This window comes from Gossypium hirsutum, chromosome A07 (genome assembly GCF_007990345.1).
Source record: "Gossypium hirsutum isolate 1008001.06 chromosome A07, Gossypium_hirsutum_v2.1, whole genome shotgun sequence".
NCBI lineage: Eukaryota > Viridiplantae > Streptophyta > Magnoliopsida > Malvales > Malvaceae > Gossypium > Gossypium hirsutum.
The window spans coordinates 873,840-893,922 of NC_053430.1; the positions used below are offsets into that span (position 1 = coordinate 873,840).

Here is a 20,083-nt window from a genome sequence, read left to right on the forward strand (position 1 = left end):
ATGAAGATATTAAAAGAGGATTTGTAATTTTGCATCCCAATGATGATCTAGATGTGTTAATGTTGAGAGTAGGGGCAACCCGCCAAATCCGAATTTAATATATTATTAGCTGATGTGGTACCTGTATTTAATAAAATTATATATTTTGGTACTTAAATGTAACATTGTTAATTTTTTGGTGTTCAATTTAGATTTTAAAGTTGATTTCATAAAAATCCATAATTAGCTAATAAAATTAACAATTAACTTTCTTCAAATTAACCTTAAAATCCAAATTAAATAACATGCATCGGACTATATTTGACAAATTAAATGCAAAATTAAACAAACTCACAATTGGCACTAAATTTATTATATCAACAAAATCATGAAAAATTCAAACCTAATAATCTTAGCAATTAACTTTCATAAAATCAACCTAAATAAGCACTAAATGTTAGTATCATTATCTTTAGATACCAAAATATAGAACTTTTGTCAAATGTAGTTACTCAGTTGGACCAAAAATAATACAGGTATCACATAAGAAACAAGTGTCAAGCTCGAGTACCAAATGATATATTAAGCCATTTATTTATTATATATATCTTTTGCTATCTTTATATATTTATTATTTTTTAAAATTTATAAACAGAAACAACTTAATATATTTTTAGTATTACATTACAGTATACTATGTCTATTTTTTCATAATATATAAAAGAAAAAATTATAAACTTCAAAAAGAGTTAAGTTGAGCTCATGTTTTGAATTTTAGGGTTAGAATCATCCCATATTTTAATCAGGTCTAATGTTTTTATCCTAACCCATTTTTCAATTCTAATATGTATGTCCTAACTCTCCCAAATTTCGGACAAATTTTGGGCTTGAACGAAAAGCACGATTCTTGAACATGTTTAGGTTTAATTATGCCTTTAGTTTTCTACATTATTGAAATTTAATATTTGATATTTAATGGTTGGAAGGGGCTATTGGTAGTTTTAGGCATTGTATCAAAAAGAACAGATATGATAAGAACCTATAATGAAATTAATACTATTTTTTATATATATTTTTTACTTTAATATGACTTGTAACATTATTAGTAGGGTGTAGGTTCGATTGCGCTGACACGCATTATTCTCCTATTTAAGGGTTGGGGGAGGGCTATGGTTAATTTTAGGCATTGTATCAAAAAGAATAGATATGATAAGAGCTTATGATGAGATTAATATTAAAAATAATAATAAAGTGATGACATGAAATAAGCTTTTAAATGGTTTTAAATATTCAATTGATATGTAAATTTTTTATTGATAATTTTAAGTATTCAATAAATTAGACTATCATATCACTCTAATTATATGAATGAATTTCACTTTATAACTTTAACAGCAATAAAATTAAATGATGATGATCTAAAATCAAAATTAAACTTTACCCCCCTTTATCTCATTGCCCTTGGAAGGGGTTAGTTTTTTTATTCTGATGCTGATGGATTGTTATGATAAATGATGATCTATGGTTATAATCCATCACCATCAAGCCTAATGCGGACGAGCAACATGTATGGATCTTTCAATGTAAACACATTTTAAAAGTTTTGACAAACGGCATTTTATGTCATGTATTAAAGTAAAGATTTAATCAACTCTTGTGTTTAGTTTGGTGATCAAGAATGGTTTGTATATAGAATCGATACAGATTTAAACTTCTAGAGAATAAATAATAGATTTTTATTTGGACAACTCGCTTTAAATATAATGTATATTTGTGTGGTATGAATATGTTCATATTGTGTATGTGTATACAATACCAAAAAATAAATTTAACAAAAAAAATCAACATAAGAAAAGATATATATTTTAAGGGTTAATTTTAAATAAATCAAATTCTAGTATGAATATAAGGCATGTCTTAAATGGTGCAGGTCTTACAAATTTTAATCAGAATGATTTAGTAAGAATTTAGTCTAATTTTAATTTTACTGGTTGAAAATTACTTGACAGTTAAGTTTATTAATACGATAAATATTCCTAATAAGTAAAATATCTTGGTAAATAAGATTTCTTAGTCCATTAATCCCATTCAATAATTCTTAGCCAAAGTTTTAGTCAATTATCAGATCAATTTAATTATTAATTTTTAGTTTAATAGTCAATTTAATAATAGTTAATATTTTTATAAAATTATAAATCAATTTAGTTATTAATTTTTTTTATTTTAATTTTAATTTTTAATTAATTTTAAGTAATTCATTTAGACCAACAAATATATTAATTAATTCCCGACTCAATTCTAATAACTCGTAACAAATAGTGGGGATAACGGTAAGAACTGTATTTGAAAGTGGAAAGTAACGTACCAACAAATTACTATTATTTTCATTTTGGTTACTATTGATAGCTGAATTACTTCAATTTTCCCATCGGAACACATGGAAAGAAAAGTGTTCATAAACTGGACAAAAATAGTAAAATATTTCATTGGAGTCTCAAAGCATTACAATTGTATTAATTAAATCCTTTTTAGTTACTTAGTTATCAGTTTTAGCATTAAATTCCAACTTGGATCAGACATGGAATATATAAGTTTCATGGACAATTTATATATGTCTTTAGTTCCTCAGGTATTTGGACCAAGTTTGAAATTTGGAATTGATAATATTGGAAGGACTTTATCTCAATACCGTCCTCGACTTGAACATGATTAAATTCAAATTATAAAATGGATGAGATACATGTGGCATGTCATAAGTTATTTTATTAGTCATGTCAGTTTTTAACAATACAAATAGATAAAATTTTTAATAGAAAGAATCAATTTACTTTTTTATCTAACACGTAAGGACTAAATTATCTATTTTTTTTAGTAGGAAGAGTAAAATACAATTGAACTCTTATTAAATCTTCGTAATATTTTTACCTAAAAAAACTCAAGACACAAGCTAACACTAAACTTCTAAAACTACAAACGATGCTGACAACAAGATGAAAGGTTTAAGGGCTCCATCAGAATGTTTTAAAACTTTAAACCAGTTAACCCAAAAAAATTCACCCTAATCTTGTGATATCACCGGCCTACCCAGTGGGCATATTATTTTTGTGGTCAACAGTGGTGGTCGGAAAATCCTACTAACACGTATATTATTTTAAAATAATTTGAAACTTTAAAATTCAAAAATTGGGAAGGTACTGGGTGACAATTTCCCCTTTTTTATTAAAATGGGTTGGTTCTTGTTTCAAGTTTGAAATGGGAATGAGATTCTAAAAAGAGTAAAGTCGTCAGCCTAGCTATGAAAGAGAAATTTGAAAGAGAGAAATGAAAGGAGCTGGTGGCTTTGAGCTGTGATTTAGCTGTCCCTTTATTATTATTATTATTATTATTATAAAGCAATAATTTTGGTTTTAGTCCTTTTACTATGTTTAAATTTCAAAATTAATCTATCTATTTTAATTTTACATAATCTGGTCATTCATTTTTTGTGATGTTACAAATATGTTAAAAGTGTAAAGTGGTTTATTCAAGCTTAGGCCACAATCTAACTTTTAAATTATACTCGTATTTTTACTTTGGTACATGAATTGTTTTTTTATCTATTTTGATACTTGAACTATCAATTTCGTTCAAATTCATCTCAAAATAAAAAGTTGCTAATAACAACATAATATATGATACATTCTTATAGGATACCTATAATTCTTTAACGAATGTTTGATTTTCCCTTTTTTTAATATAACATTAGGGGTAAGGGATAGGATAACACCATTCAAACCCATGCTAAATAAATGTATAATTAATCACTACTCCATCCAAATCAAGGCAATGACTGATTTTCATATGATCTTAATTGTGTAATTGAATAAAAAAGATAAAAGAATTATAATGTTACTTCAATGATATGAAGTAATTGTGTTGTCCTTCCGAACCTATAATAATATTATAAGATTGTAAAATTAAAATTATCCCAAAATTGAAGTAAAAGGACTGGATATCAAATTTTAATATAATATAAGGACTACAGATAATATTAGACCTTAAATCTAAATAATATATTTTATATATAACAGCTTTACAAAAATCCTTATCTTCTCTCCCATACACACATACTGCATACTCGAAAAAACCCTAAAAGCTCTCTCTTTTGTCTCCTTCTCTCTACATTTTCTTCTTCAGATCTCCAAATTGAAACCCCAAATTCGTGTTTTCTGCACAAACCCCATTTTCAAAACCCCAGCTTTTGTTCAAAAAAAGTTCAAAAAAAGGTGGCATTTTTTAATATCAGATGTCTCATGTGAAATGAAGAAGACGAACATTATCGACCTCCATTGTTATCCTTCTTTTTGTTACCTTTTGTTTCTTTTAGTTTCAGTTTTTGTATCCTTATGTTCATGCGATGAGCATTATGTTTCCAGCCATAGCGGACTTACCGACAAGGAAGTATCGTACATAAAGCAACGACAGCTGCTTTATTACATAGATGAGTTCGGTGACAGAGGGGAGAACGTCTCCGTCGACCCGTCACTGGTTTTTGAAAACCAGAGGTTGAGAGACGCTTATATAGCTTTACAAGCTTGGAAAAAAGCGATTCTTTCCGACCCGTTTAATCTCACCGCCGATTGGGTTGGATCCGGGGTGTGTGACTATACTGGTGTTTTCTGTGCTCGAGCGCTTGATAACAAGAGAATCAGAACCGTCGCCGGTATTGATTTAAACCATGGAGATATTGCCGGATACTTGCCGGAGGAGCTTGGGTTACTCACCGATCTGGCATTGTTTCATATCAACTCGAACCGGTTTTGTGGTACGGTTCCGCATAAGTTTATAAAGTTGAAGCTGATGTTCGAGTTGGATCTTAGCAACAATCGGTTCGCCGGTAAGTTCCCTGAAGTGATTCTTAAGCTTCCTTTACTTAAATTTTTGGATTTGAGGTTTAATGAATTTGAAGGAACTGTGCCTAAAGAGCTTTTTGATAAAGATTTGGATGCTATTTTTATTAATCATAACCGGTTTAGATTTAATCTACCGGATAATTTTGGTAACTCGCCGGCTTCTGTTATTGTTTTGGCTAATAACAAGTTTCACGGTTGTGTGCCGGCGAGTCTTGGGAACATGACGAGTCTTGAAGAGATAATTTTAATAAACAATGGGTTTCGATCTTGTTTGCCGGAGCAAATTGGGGGGTTGAGAAATACGACTGTTTTTGATGTTAGCTTTAATGAGTTAATGGGTACTTTGCCGGAGCAAATTGGGGGAATGGTTAGCCTTGAACAGCTTAATGTGGCACATAATATGTTGTCTGGGAAGATTCCAGCAAGTATTTGTCGGTTGCCGAAGTTGGAGAATTTCACGTTTTCGTATAATTTCTTCACCGGAGAACCGCCGGTTTGTTTGGGGTTACGTGCTTTTGACGATAGGAGGAACTGTTTGCCGGCGAGGCCTTTACAACGGAGTGCTGCTCAATGTAGGTCTTTCTTGTCTAGACCGGTGGATTGTAATTCATTTAGATGTGCTCCTTTTGTTCCTTCTTTGCTGTCTCCTCCTCCGCCTTCTCCGCCTCCGGTTGTTGTGCTGTCACCGCCACCCCCATCGCCTGTTTTTATTCCACCATCACCACCCCCGCCGCCACCACCGCCAGTATACTCTCCCCGTCCCCCTTCACCATCTCCACCAGTATATTCACCTCCACCTCCACCGCCACCTGTGTACTCTCCTCCTCTGCCTCCACCATCTCCACCGCCACCTGTTTATTCACCCCCACCACCCCCTCACCTCCACCACCTTCACCACCCCCACAAGTATATTCTCCACCACCACCACCATCCCCACCTCCACCATCACCCCCGCCACCTACTTATCCATCACCACCTCCACCATCTCCTCCACCACCTTCACCAGTATACTGTGTGAGGTCTCCACCTCCTTCACCACCAAATTCACCCCCTCCACCACCTCGATTGTTTTCCTCACCTCCACCAGTTCCTTACTACTATAACTCCCCACCACCGCCACACCATTCACCGCCACCTCCTGTACATTCTCCACCACCCCCACCACATTCACCTCCTCCACCAATTTATCCATACTTATCTCCACCACCGCCACCACCTCCTGTTTATTCCCCACCTCCTCCAGTTCACTCACCACCACCACCGTCACCTCCTCCATGTATTGAGCCACCTCCACCACCACCACCATGTGTAGAGTACACGCCATCACCCTCACCCCCAATTCATTACAAACCACCTCCATCACCTTCACCCCCACCCCCACCAATCCATTATCATTCACCTCCACCACCATCACCTCCACCGGCTCCCGTATACGAAGGGCCACTTCCACCAGTAATCGGAGTATCATACGCTTCACCTCCACCGCCACCTTTCTATTGATTCTTTCAAGAATTTCCCTCTAACCTTGATTAAAAAAAACCCCAAAAAAGAGGAGAAATTCTCTCCCATAAATTATTTGATATTTGGAGTTGTGAAAAATAAAAGAAGAAAAGAGTGTAGGTTGAAAGGAAAGTTGTATGCATAGGGGATGAATTTGCAAAAAAAGGAAAAACCATAGTAATCTAAAGCCCTTACAATGGTAGCAACAAGCAACACTTTCTTCATGTTGCTATCTTGCTTCTAGTTTGTGGGCTTTTTTTCTTTTTATTATTGTTATTATTCTCTCTTATTTTTTCTTTTATAGTATATTCTCATGAATATTTTACATGTACTTTATCATCATTTAGCCATTCATAATCAATTCTCCCTTGCTTCATTCATACCTTTTACATTGTAAATGCTGATGGAGATTTTGCTTCTTCAATGTAATTTGACTTTTCCTATAAAAAATTTTGCTCTTTTAAAATTGTGTGGGGAGCATTTTCCAGTTTTTTTGGCTTAAAAATTCTGGGTTTTTTAAATTAGTTTTGTATGAGTTGATTATGAAAAGCTCCCTGGAATTTCTATAGAGGAAGTAGGTGGTAATTGAGATGATTAGTGGGACCCTAAAAAGGGGGCCATTTTCAAGTTTTTTTTTTTGCCCTTTCCTTAATTAGTGGTAGATTCAATCTGCCATCAATTTTTTAAGCATTTAATTAATGTTGTTGGGATTTAGTCCCATGTGCAACCCTTAATGCTGGTGGGTTTAAATTTTCCAATTTACACTGATTGTCTCTTTCTTTTTTTAAGAGATATGGAATCAGTGCCATTACAAACGATGGAACTGATTGTCTATTTGAACTAGCTCAATGATTTCTGTCAAAATCTCCTTGAATATTTTAAGATCATAAGAGAGATTTTTCATTAATCTAGTTAAAGTATGTGTTGTAATATTGGCTTCTTTTGAGATCTTTTGTATATTCACCCAAAGTTCCTAAATTCTTATCACCAAATCTCTATTCGATTGTCCACCAATTTTATTCAAAATTGCTGAATAGCTTGAGCCCAACTCGGAGAAGGTGAACCCTTACCGGTCGGCGTCGGTTGGTTTCTTGTCCGTGTCCTTTTCTTATTCGTATTAGTATACGACCGATCATGGGGTCCATTAGGCTGGCTAGTACCGAGTGAGATTTTCCCGTTAGAAACAAGATCAGCAGGTCAAAGCATGGTGGTGTGTATGAACCTCCTCTTCACAGCATTAATAGCACAATGCTTCTTGGTTTCACTTCGCCAGTTAAAATATGGGATCTTCTTGTTGTTTGCTGGCTTAATTTTCATAATGACTGCTTTCATTTACTTTTTATTGCCTGAAACTAAACAAGTTCCCGTTGAAGAAAGTTTATTTGTTGTGGAAAGATCATTGGTTTTGGAAAAGGTATGTTGATGATCATGATCGGTATGGGTCGGTCAGGCCATGAAGAAAAGCAAAAATTGTTTGGGTTAAAAAGCCGAAAAAAATGATGATTTTTCAAAGATGATGATTTTTTAGTTAATAATTTGATCTAATTTGTTTAGAGTTTTCCTGTAATTGCAAATGGAAAATGATGAAATAGAAATTACTTGGTATGTGGTAGTGATGGGTAAAAGTTATATGGTGATAATTTTTTAGTATTCAATTTAATTTTTTATAGTTAATTTGATAAAGTTTATAATTAACTAATAATATTAACAATTAATTTACATTAAATCAAACTCTTAAAAATGGAAAAATATCACAGTCGTCAGATTATATTTAACAAATTAAATATAAAATTAGATAAATTCACAATTAACATTAAATGTATTCTATTTATAACAAAATAATGAGAATTCAAACTTAATAATAGTAACAATTAATTTTCATCAAATCAATTCTAAAATTTGAATTAAACACTAAAAAATTAACATTGTTATATTTAGATTCCAAAATATATAGCTTTCACCAAATAAACTCATTTAATTGTTGTGGAAAGATCAATGGTTTTGAAAAAGGTATGTTGACGATGATGATTGGCATGAATTCGAGAAACCATGAAAAAAAACACAAAAGTGTAGGAGTTAAAATGAAAAAAAAAAAGAGATATTATGTCTTTTTTTTAATCATTCAACTATAAAAAAATTGTAAAATAGACACTTAATTATTAATAATTTTTTTTGTCACTCAATTATCAAAAATTACAAAATAGTCACTTAATTATTCAATTATATTTTTTTATCATCTAATTTTCTTAAATTTTTAAATATTTCTATTTTTATGTTAGTCAATTGGTGACTACAACAAACAAAATTGAATTAAATTTCCATCCCATGGTTGTGTTGCCAAGTATGATGTTTGTCCATTTACAGCTCTTGCCAAGAAACTTACCTCCAACCTCCAAGGATCTTTGTGGGCGATGATGTGAGCTCTTAGGGGGGTTAGCATCAAAGGAGTTAAGGATGCATAGGTAAAGCTCATTTATCATTTTTATGGCTCCATTAAATTTCTTGAAAATAAGCTTATTTCTTAGATTTTTTGATAATTTATAGGGTGTAAGTGAAGAATGTATAAAAATTTATTATCTCTTATTATTTGAGATTATTCATCTGGAGCTATTAAAAAAATCAAGATTAAAATGAATTTATTCGAAGAGAGAAAAGGGAACCGAACCACAACGCTCTAGCAAAGTCATAATGTATGAAAAGGTGTTCTAAGGACGTAGAGCTATTCCAGCATATTGGACAACAGTTATCTGTTTTGATGTTCCATTGTTCAAGAGTATCCTTCATTGGGAGATAGTTCTTGCAGATCTTCTTCTGGAAAATGATCAATTTAAAGGGAAATTTTAATCTCCAAAATTTATTCCATACTTTATTGTTAAGAGTCATGAAGAGAGCCGCTTTGATATTCAAAGTATCAAAGACGTATATAGGCATTTTTTTATAGAGAAACACTATTATGATTGTTTCGCCAAACAATTCTGCCACTATCACCTTGGAATGATATCGGTCTATTAAGGAGATCATTAACATGCTCATATCTAAGAATTTTTAAGGATTAAAAATAATCAAATTAGAGAATAGTGATTAAATTCATACCTTATATATAGTATAGGACTAATGGCAAAGTTAGATCAAGTCAATTGTAAGCACCAAACCATGTAGTCATTTTTTTTTATTTTTTTATTTTTAAGTTACTACAAATATAGTAAAATTACAAAAACATATTAAGGGTAAATTATATCTAATATAACGAAACTGTTAGTAAGTTTACATTTTAGTTACTCAACTTTAAAAAATTATAAAACGGTCACTGAACTACTTGAAAGTTTTCAATTAAAGGTAAAATCACTGTTGTATGGCATTCTCTATTCACACTTCCTGTACAAATAAAAAACTTTCATTCTCCTTCTATTTTACAGTTCATTTTTTCATGTAACAACTTTAAACGTTCACGAATTTGCGAATCAAAATTCAAATAACTTTCTTATCCGATCTTCTGTAATGGCTATTAGATTGACTTGGAACTAATGTATATTTTTTACCAGTACTTGAAGCTCATTAACCGAATTTTTTTAAATAAAAAAACTTAGCTGACTAATTACTTAAATAAAAATTTTTAAATAGTTCAATGACTAATTTATAATATTTTAAAATTGAGTTACCAAAATAAACTTATTTAATCACAGTGTAGTTTATCTAAAATTAAAAACCCTGCAAATAAGAACATATTTTTTTTAATAATAATAAAAGGTAACCCCACTATTTTTGATTTTTTTTTTGGGTGGGTCTTTTTGAAGAATTTATTGGTTAATAATATTAAATTCTTGCAAGTTGCAGCCTTGCAGGTCGGGAGCCAAATAAACGAGCTTTTCTTTTTCTGTTAAATTCTTCTATTAGTCCCTATACTTTAAAAAATTATAAATTTAGTCTTTATACTTTATTTGGATCAATTTTAGTCTTGTATTTTTCAAATTGATCAATTTTAATCTCTATACTTTTTTATTTTTGAAATTCTAATACTAACCCAAAGAGTAACAGTTAAATCCCCATGGTTAAATCCAATTACTAGTCATGTACTAGTGATAGCTATAGATTTAATTTATATTATCCAATTAGATCATTCAAAGACACTATATTTTTTTAAAATTTTAAAATATTAGTCTTACCACAAATGATAAGCGTCAATCCATTAACTGCATTTTTAGATAGTAATATGTAGGAATAATAAGTTGATAATACATTACACATATGATAATATATTTACCATGTCATATTTTGAAAATAAACATAAGTTGACTTAATGCATTTAACAGTTACCATTTGATGATGACTGAAGTTTTAAAATTTGAAAAGTTGAGTGACTAAAAATACCAAATTACAGGAACTAAATCCAAAACTTGCATAAAGCACAGGGACTAATAACAAAATTTAACCTTTTTATTTCTGGATATTTGATTTCACTTTACTATTCTCGTGAACATTAAATTTGCTGTGTTTTTTCTTTCCTCTCTTCCATCAGACAAACCTCACACATATTTTTTTGCCACCGACAAGACTCCGAGGATCTTGAGGTTTGGTTTTTTTTCAAGAAAACCCCTTTTTTTTCCCTAAATTTCGTGTCTTTTTTTCTCTTGTTAATTAACGAATTGATGCTTACATTTTCAACTATAAAATGAATCAAATTTGCTGTGTTTAAAGCATTTCTCGGTTTTTACTTATTTTGATTATGGAATTACTCAATGGGTTCAAAAACCCATTTCGTAGTGAATATAAAAGATGGGTTTTTTTAGTTGGATTAGTAGCTATAAGTCATTTATTGTTTCAGTCCTTTTTGCTTCCATATGGTAATGCTCTTAGATCTTTATTATTGCCTGGTATTGATGATTCAATTGAGGGTAATTATGGAAATGTTGTTTCTCCGGTTCGATCGGGTTCAAAATCGGTTGTGGTTCGTAATACTCTTACTATAAATGGTTCTGATTTTAGTACTAGGGATGTTATTTTGTTTAATGATGGTAATGGTGGTGGAGGTGTTGGAATCAGTGGTCGAAAAATCGGGGATTGGGTGGAAAAGGGTGTGAGTAACGTCATTTTCGATGGAAATGTTGACGATGATTATGCGTTCGAGAATGGTGAGGATTTAAACGAGAATGCCATGTTGGAAGAGGTCATTCGAGATCAAGATAATTATGTAAATGCTACGTCGCGTATAGAGCAGGTTGCGAAACACGGCCGGGAAGTTTCGATCGGTGAACTTCGGGATGTAAATACTACTTCTCAGTATCCAGCATTGTCTTCGATGGCAAACCCGACCCCGAATGCTGGCTCTTCTTTCCGTTCCACGTCCCTGCAAAGTGATCATACAGTATCTAAGAGTAATTCTTTGATGGTTGTTAAACCGGGGAAGAAAAAGATGAGATGTGAAATGCCACCAAAAACAGTAACTACGATAGATGAGATGAACCGTATATTACTACGGCATCGTAGGTCGTCACGTGCAATGGTAATCTCTAATACTATATTTATTTGCTTTATATGCCTAACTTAAATTAAACTCGTTTTATTGTGTTATTGTAGAGACCACGTCGTTCTTCTATACGTGACAAAGAAATCTTTGCCGCAAAATCTTGGATTGAGAATGGTCCTGTCATAACAAATGATCAAGATCTTTACGCTCCCGTTTTTAGGAATGTTTCATTGTTTAAAAGGTAAGTTTGATAACATCTATTTGTCTATGAACTGTTGACCTTATTCTCGAATGATGGTTTGTACACTGTAGGAGCTACGAACTTATGGAACAAATACTCAAAGTTTACGTCTATAAAGATGGGAAAAAACCCATTTTTCATTTACCAATACTTAAGGGATTATACGCGTCGGAGGGATGGTTTATGAAATTGATGCAAGGGAATAAGCATTTCGTTGTGAAGGATCCTCGTAGGGCGCATTTGTTTTATATGCCATTTAGTTCTCGAATGTTGGAGTACACGCTTTATGTTCGGAATTCTCATAACCGGACTAACTTACGCCAGTTTTTAAAGGATTACACGGAAACTATATCAGCAAAGTATCCTTACTTTAATCGAACTGATGGAGCAGATCATTTCCTCGTTGCTTGCCATGATTGGGTATGTTCTTTGATTCAAGCACTGTTGTATTTTCTCGGGTTTGTAATTGGAATATAATTACTGAATTTTTATAGGCTCCATACGAAACAAGGCACCATATGGAACACTGCATCAAAGCACTTTGCAATGCAGACGTCACTGCGGGTTTCAAAATCGGGAGGGATGTTTCTCTTCCAGAAACATATGTCCGGTCAGCAAGGAATCCTCTTAGAGATCTCGGAGGAAAACCGGCTTCTCAGAGACATATACTTGCTTTCTATGCCGGAAGCATGCACGGGTATCTCCGTCCGATCTTACTAAAACATTGGAAAGACAAAGACACCGATATGAAGATCCTCGGTCCGATGCCTCCCGGTGTTGCGAGTAAAATGAATTATATCCAACACATGAAGAGCACTAAGTACTGTATATGTCCCAAAGGTTACGAGGTTAACAGTCCACGAGTAGTTGAATCCATCTTTTATGAATGCGTCCCCGTTATCATCTCTGACAATTTTGTGCCACCGTTTTTCGAAGTTCTCGATTGGGGAGCTTTCTCGATAATACTTGCAGAGAAAGACATCCCTAACTTGAAAGACATACTTACGTCAATACCGCAAGAGAGGTATCTCGCGTTGCAACTTGGTGTTCGAAAGGTTCAAAGGCATTTCCTATGGCACGCGAAACCTGAGAGGTACGATCTCTTCCACATGACACTTCATTCCATTTGGTATAACAGAGTCTACCAGATAAAACTTAGGTAGTAGTAACATTAATGGCCATTCCAAATGTGAATATACTTTTTTTTGTCCCTTTTATGGTCCATGTTCAGGTTTCGTAGTTTTCACGTCTTTGTGGCTTTTTCTTGGATTTGTATATATAAACTAATGATATTTTTCAGTGATTCTTATATTTGGTCTGTAATTTTGTTTTAATCTTGAGAGTTAGTATTGTTTGCCTACTCAATTAATCGATTTAATTGACCAAATCGGTCGATGTTAAGTTGGTTTGGTTGAATCGATTAATGCTTATACATGTGGTTAGTCAGTTATAGTTGAAACTTAAGTGGTTTAGTCCGGTTATGCATGAAAAAATCAGCCGAACTGTCTGATTTAACCAATTGCTCACACTTATCGATCCTATTTCGTCCATTAAAAAATATATATCAATAAGTATTAACAAGTGGTTAGATGTAATGGTAAAACACGTTATACTCTTAAGGGGGACCTAGATTCGAACCTTGGAGATGACATTATTAGGAGGGGTAGCAACGGACCCCGAACATAGACCGTAAAACGGATATAAAAGAATATAAAAAATATATAAATCAATAAGTGAAGGTAAAAGTACTATAGAAGTCATTGTGGAAAGAGTTAAATTGCATTTTATTGACATGAGTTTTTTTAGGTGGGAGATGATTTTGGTTTTAACATAGATTTAAATCATATAAGGTTTGAATTATTTCGATTCCCATTGTCAGGTTTTTCCGGGTCGAGTTAGTTTTATTTTATCACTCAAGTTGGATTTCGAAATTAAATAGAATATATCCTAATAAAAAGGTGGAGAGGACTAAATTGAAAGAACGTCGACTGGATGGCCCATTTCCCAAGCAAACAAAATAGCTTCAGGTTTCTTGCACGGAACTGAACTGAATCCAGACCATTTAGAAAAAAACAATGATTAATGTAAGAAAGAAGAGTGAAAGACTTCTTTTCAGCTTTCAGGGGGAAAATTCTAAACGAAGTTTTTATCCACTTCAATGTTATATAAAATATTATAATAATTATAATAATATTTTTAACTAATTATTGTTTTGTGTATAAATTTGTGTATAATTAAATAAAACCTTAGACATAACAATTTTAGCTTATTTAAAAACATCATAAAAGAAAATCGTAATAATTTATATATTTTTTAAAATTTCATTTTCCATGGAGGAACTGTTAAATGGCATTTGTCCACCAAGCTTAGCTAAGAGTTTGTTGCCATCATGTCACGTGTCCGTCCCTAAACAGAACACCCCAATGACAAATCTCTCCACACGTGTTGTCCCTCCAATGCCAGTTTTTACAGTTATGTCGGTTAATTTTAAGTAATTTTCTTTTACCTAATTAAATCTAAGGGCCCAATGCTGCTTTTACGGCTTATATTGTGTTAAAAGTTATAATTTAATCCCTTTTACTTTAATTTTATATAATTTAATCTTCTATTTTTATATTGCCAATTAAAAGTATTATGAATTTAGACTTACTAATAAAATTACAAAAGTTATTTTTATAAATAAACAATCAAGTTATGTACTATTAATTAATGATATTGTTATGTTAACAAATTTATGAAAATCAACCTCATCACTTTAAAATAAAGGATTAAATTCCAAATTTGCAGAACAATAGAAGGACTAAAACCAAAATTAAACCAAACTCTAAGTGTTCCTAATTTTTCGACAGACAAGCATGTCTAGTGTCTACTTAGCCATTGTCATAATAATTTCCTTTCCCTCTTAATTTTTTTCATTCAAAGCAATGGAAATATCATCAGAAAAATGTAATCAAAATTGGGTATTTTATAATAAGGGTAAGACCAAAAAAATACAGTGGAAAAACAAAAAGTAGATAACGTTATTATCTTCATTCAGCTGACGAAGCCATACAGACAGTTTATTTCTTCTTCTTTTTTAAAAAGAAAAGAAAAATTTTCTCAGTGAACAGAACACTTTTGCAGTGCTCTTTGCTTGAGAATTGGTAATCTAAATTTCTATCCTTCTTTTTATAAATTTGGGTTTTGAAAGCTTTCATTTTTGAAAACAAATTCTGGGTTTTTCCTTCTTCAGTGGTTAGTTTATCTCTTTAATGTCTTTTATTTTCTAACTTCTGTGTGGTTACTGAGAAAATGTGTCATTTTTTTGTTTTTAAATTGGATTTTATGTTTGGATCAGGCAGTGGTTGAAAAGAATTTAATGGGAGATTTACACAACAATGGAGGATTTGCTGAAAACCAGTTATCTGTAAGTATTGATTCAGACCATTCTGATTTGTTTCTGTCTTAATTACATCATATTGTGTTTCTTTCATCGCATTATTTAAACCCGAACCCGAAAAAATCCGATTCTGATAACTTGATTTAATCTGATTTGATCAGAAAAATACATTGACTTGAGAAATACTGAATGCCAAATGACCCGAACTTGAAATGATTTGGAAATTTTAAAACCGAATTGACCCGATCCGATTCTTGTTATCAGGTCCATCATGGTAGTCTTCTGGATTTTCTCTTATTTTCCTCACCAATGGATGATATTTTCACATGTATTCTATCTTGGACATCTTATTTACGTCGCCGATTCATCGATTTTGTAGGTGAGTTCTTCGGTTTTTGGTGCGTGCGTACGTAGGTATGCATGTATGATATATGTATGTGTGTTTAGACATTAATATGTGTCTGCAGAGAATCTTGTCGTCCAAGATGTTTACAGAAGCAAAGGTTCTGTTTCTGTGTCTTCGACATCTTACACGGAATATTTTAACTCCGGAACTTGCCAAACGTCGTCGGGCCAGGGGGAAGAATTTCTCGCAAATACGGACTCCGGAATCGTAAATACCAATCGCTTTATGCAACTAAGACAAGCGGTTCCTTTCATCTTTCAAGGGTAATGTAGCGATACAATGGTTGATTTTCAAGTTTCAATAGCTGTACCTTGAATGTATTCTGATAATATTATACAGCTATGATGGTAATGTTTCATAGCAATGCGTTTGTATTCCGTTTTTGTTTTTATCGTTTACCCTATTTGCAGTTGCTTCTACCGGGTTGTAGGTTGGCATTCCCGTTTTTAGCTTTGCGGCTTGCTTGGAGTTCGGTCTTGGTGCCGTGGAGGTTCGCTTTCTGCTATGTGAAACGCACTCAAGCACAAGTCTATAGGTAAAAAAAGTGGGTGTCTTCGATTTTCTTTTTTCGTGTAATTGAATTTATACTTCAATATCTGAAAAAGTAGAACCAGAAGAAAAAGTCTGAAATAAGCCGGCAATTGTTTCGGTTTAGGCCCTAGTTCCAAAACAAAACTCTGTTTATAGGCTTTAGAGGAACAATGGAACAAAATCGACCTGTAATCCCTAAACTCCTCTTCGGGTCATGGGAAACACATTGTGGGACCTAATTCAGCTTCCCGGGGCTAAACCAAAAAGTACTCAATTCCAGTCCCATTGCTATAGAATACGATCTTCCTCCTACCCCAACCTCAAAGTCTCAGTCTTTAACTTGACAGAAACTGTTTTGCGTTTAGTATTTTCTACGTACTTGTCCTCGTCTATGTTTGCTTCTTCATGATGAACATAACCGATTTTTTATTTTCAGCATTATATCACGGATGGAGAGAACGTTACGCGGTTCATTCGATGATATCGGATGGTTACAACGCACCCCTGGAATGGCTCCTGTTGAGGACGGTACAGCAAGATTCCTTGAACTGCTAGAAGCTATAAGGTACAGAATTAATTCAACTTCTTTTTTCTTGATCTTCTCGAATAATAAGAGATTATTCCGTGCTAGTTGAACTGAGATTTTCACGTTCAGGAACGGAGAACACACATTGCCAAATTCATTTGTATATCTATTTGTTCCAGGTATGAGAATATCACGGTATCCCTTAGTTTCTCGTTTATTGATTTCGGATTCACGATAGATTTCTAATTCTTTGTCAGGCCTTTTTAGCAATCATGGTCCCTTATAATTGGTTGCCACTAAGAAATTCTTTTCGAAAATGGGTCTCACATGCCATATAGCGAAAATCCACAGCGAGGTAATTACGAGTTGCCTCGCAAATTATCACAAGAACTATTGTTTTCGTGTTATTGAGTCTGAGTTTTTATTACTTTGTCATACAAAGGCGTCGGTGGAACATAACGCATGGGAGTTGAAGCAATACATTGAGGAGCTTTATTGGGGGTCGGGTAAACGTGTAATGCTGCTCGGTCATAGCAAAGGTGGAGTTGATTCGGCCGCGGCGTTATCAATTTATTGGTCCGAGCTAGAGCATAAAGTTGCTGGGTTGGCGCTGGTCCAGAGTCCGTATGGTGGTAGCCCTATAGCTTCCGATACTCTTCGTGAAGGCCAAATAGCTGATAAAGAAACTCGAAGGATCTTCGAGCTTTTGATATGCAAGACGATTAAGGTACTTTCCTTTCCTTTTCCGATAAATAAATTCCCGAGGTTTTTGAGTCAAAACATTATAATCAAGGGCGTAGATAAGGGCAGGGGCTAAAAGTGAAAATTTTAAATGCAATTTCACCATATACTAATTTATATAATTTTTTCAATAGCAAAGATGCAATCTATAATTTTTAAATGAGAAATTGAAGTTTTATCATTTTTGGGGGCCAAAGTACAATTTTACCATATACTAATTTAAAATTTTACAAATTGTAAAGGAGCTAAAAGTTAAATTTTCCATTTTAGGGGACCAGGTCTTGCCAACCCGCACTACCATTAACTGAATTAACTGACCCTTTTAAACTCTTAACCGTTAACCGAACCGAATTTTTTTAAAAAAATTAATCGAATTGAACTTTTTGGGTTAATTTGGTCGGTTAACCGAATTAATCGAAATTTATATATTTTTTATTTTTGGCTAAAACAATTATAAAATACATAAAAAAATTAACCGACTTAATCGACCGATTAATTTATATTTCCAAAAAATTAACCGAACTGACCGAATACTAATATATTATAATATTATTTATTAAATTCAGTTAATTCGGTTAACCGACCGATTTCGAACTGAATTAACCATTAACCGAACTTCTAAAAAATTATTAACCGACCTCGGCCGAATTAATTCAGTTAACTGATCGATTAACCGAATTCGGTCGGTTAACTGAATTAATTCGCTTTTACTCGAAATTTGCACACCCCTACCCCAGGGGCAGGGGCAGGGGCAGGCAGTGGCCTTAGCTCCCAAAATGGTAAATATTCTTTTTAGTCCCTTTGAAGTTTATAAAATTATAAATTAGAATAATAGTAAAATTATATTTTGGCCTCAAAAAATTTATGATTCCATCTCTAGCTTCCCAAAAGTAATTTTCTAGTTTCTCCCCTGATTATAATTCAAATATATATGAATTTTCTAGTTTCTCGCCTGATTATAATTCGAATATATATGTTACAGGGTGACATGCGTGCATTGGAAGATCTTACTTACGAAAAGAGAAAAGAGTTCATCATGAAGCATAAGTTACCCGAGGGAGTCCCTCTTATCTCGTTTAGCTCGGAAGCGAAAGTGGCTCCCGGTGTACTAGCTACCATGACACAAATAGCTCATGCCGAGCTTCCCCGGCTTCCCTTTCTAAAGGTCAGGAATTCAGAGTTTGACGATGTCAGTCAACTTGGACACCAAGTGCCTATCGTAATTCCAGTTTCCGCAGCCATGGCCTTATGCGCTCTTCACTTGCTGCTTAGATACAGGGAGAAGAGTGATGGACTCGTAACGTGTCGTGATGCCGAAGTTCCGGGTTCGGTCATAGTGAGACCCGAGCAGAAGCTCGACCATGCTTGGATGGTGTACTCTTCGAAGAAGAAAAACCCAAACGAGCCAGACGCTACGGAAATGTGTGAGGCTATTTTGACCTTACTTGTAGAGCTTGGGAAAATGAAGCAAGAAGAAATAGAGAAGTCTTAAAAAGTAATTTAATTACAAACTTTGTTAAATTTGTTGGGATTTAATTAACTTAATGAACATCTTTGAATCCTCAAATTGCAAAATTCTATTTAATTTTTGTATTTTAATTTGACATAATTCGTTTTCTTTATTTTTGTAATGTCCCTTCTAACATAAAAATATCAGAATGATCAAATTATGTCGATTTAATTATCATTCAGTTTAATATTTTTACTTTTAATTTTAGAAATCTAATTTCTCTACTCTTTTAGGTTAATAATTAAAGTTCAATTAATAATATTGTAAAAAGGATTATGTTAAATTGGAGATAATTCAATTTAAAGGAATTTTTTGGTAGTGTTATCAACTGTACTTTAATTATGTATTAAAAAATAGGATTAAATTGTCGGGACTAAAAGTTGAGAGATTAAATTTTAAATATGTAAATATTAAAGGGATTGGGAGTACTATTAGACCAATTATGCCAAATTAAAGTAGAATATGACGATATGTCAAATCAGATCATAGTAGAGGTACCAAAAATCAGAATTTGACCTAAATCAAATGTAGAGTATTGCTGATAAACTTGCTTCAACGAAAAAATAGTACTATTTACCATGGGCCACAAAAAAGTGGGCAGGCAGGGCTTGGCCCCAAATGACAAATTTTCTGTTAATCCTTCTAAAAATTACGAACTTTTAAGTTAGTTCATTGGTGAACCTTTTAAAAATTTAAAAGTCAGTTTTGGCTCATCCAAAAACAAAATGTTTATAGTTTAATCCTTCAAAAAATTGTAAAATTCTATATTAATACAATAATAAAATTTCATTTTAACTCTCTTAAAAATATATAATTCAAATCCGGATCCAATAGCTTTATTCGCATAACGTTAGTGAAGTATTCAAAGCTACTCTCATCATAAATGAAAGTAATAGATGCATTAACTTATAAAG

The 20,083-nt window shown here is 33.0% G+C and overlaps 1 protein-coding gene and 2 pseudogenes across 2 annotated transcripts; all 3 read left to right on the forward strand.

The window, feature by feature from the left end:
* Nucleotides 1-4,063: 4,063 nt before the first annotated feature.
* LOC107930839 (leucine-rich repeat extensin-like protein 4) lies at nt 4,064-6,747 on the forward strand (annotated as a pseudogene). The gene has a single exon (XR_005930177.1). The product of XR_005930177.1 is annotated as a leucine-rich repeat extensin-like protein 4 (transcript).
* A 4,085-nt stretch (nt 6,748-10,832) lies between these two features.
* Nucleotides 10,833-13,410, forward strand: LOC107930838 (probable glycosyltransferase At3g07620). Its single transcript, XM_016862583.2, has 4 exons — nt 10,833-11,871; nt 11,946-12,076; nt 12,148-12,496; nt 12,571-13,410. Exons 1-4 carry the CDS (start codon nt 11,095-11,097, stop codon nt 13,237-13,239), a joined length of 1,926 nt encoding a protein of 641 aa, XP_016718072.2. The 5' UTR covers nt 10,833-11,094; the 3' UTR covers nt 13,240-13,410.
* Nucleotides 13,411-15,287: 1,877 nt separating this feature from the next.
* On the forward strand, nt 15,288-19,263 carry LOC107930790 (uncharacterized; annotated as a pseudogene).
* Nucleotides 19,264-20,083: the final 820 nt, after the last annotated feature.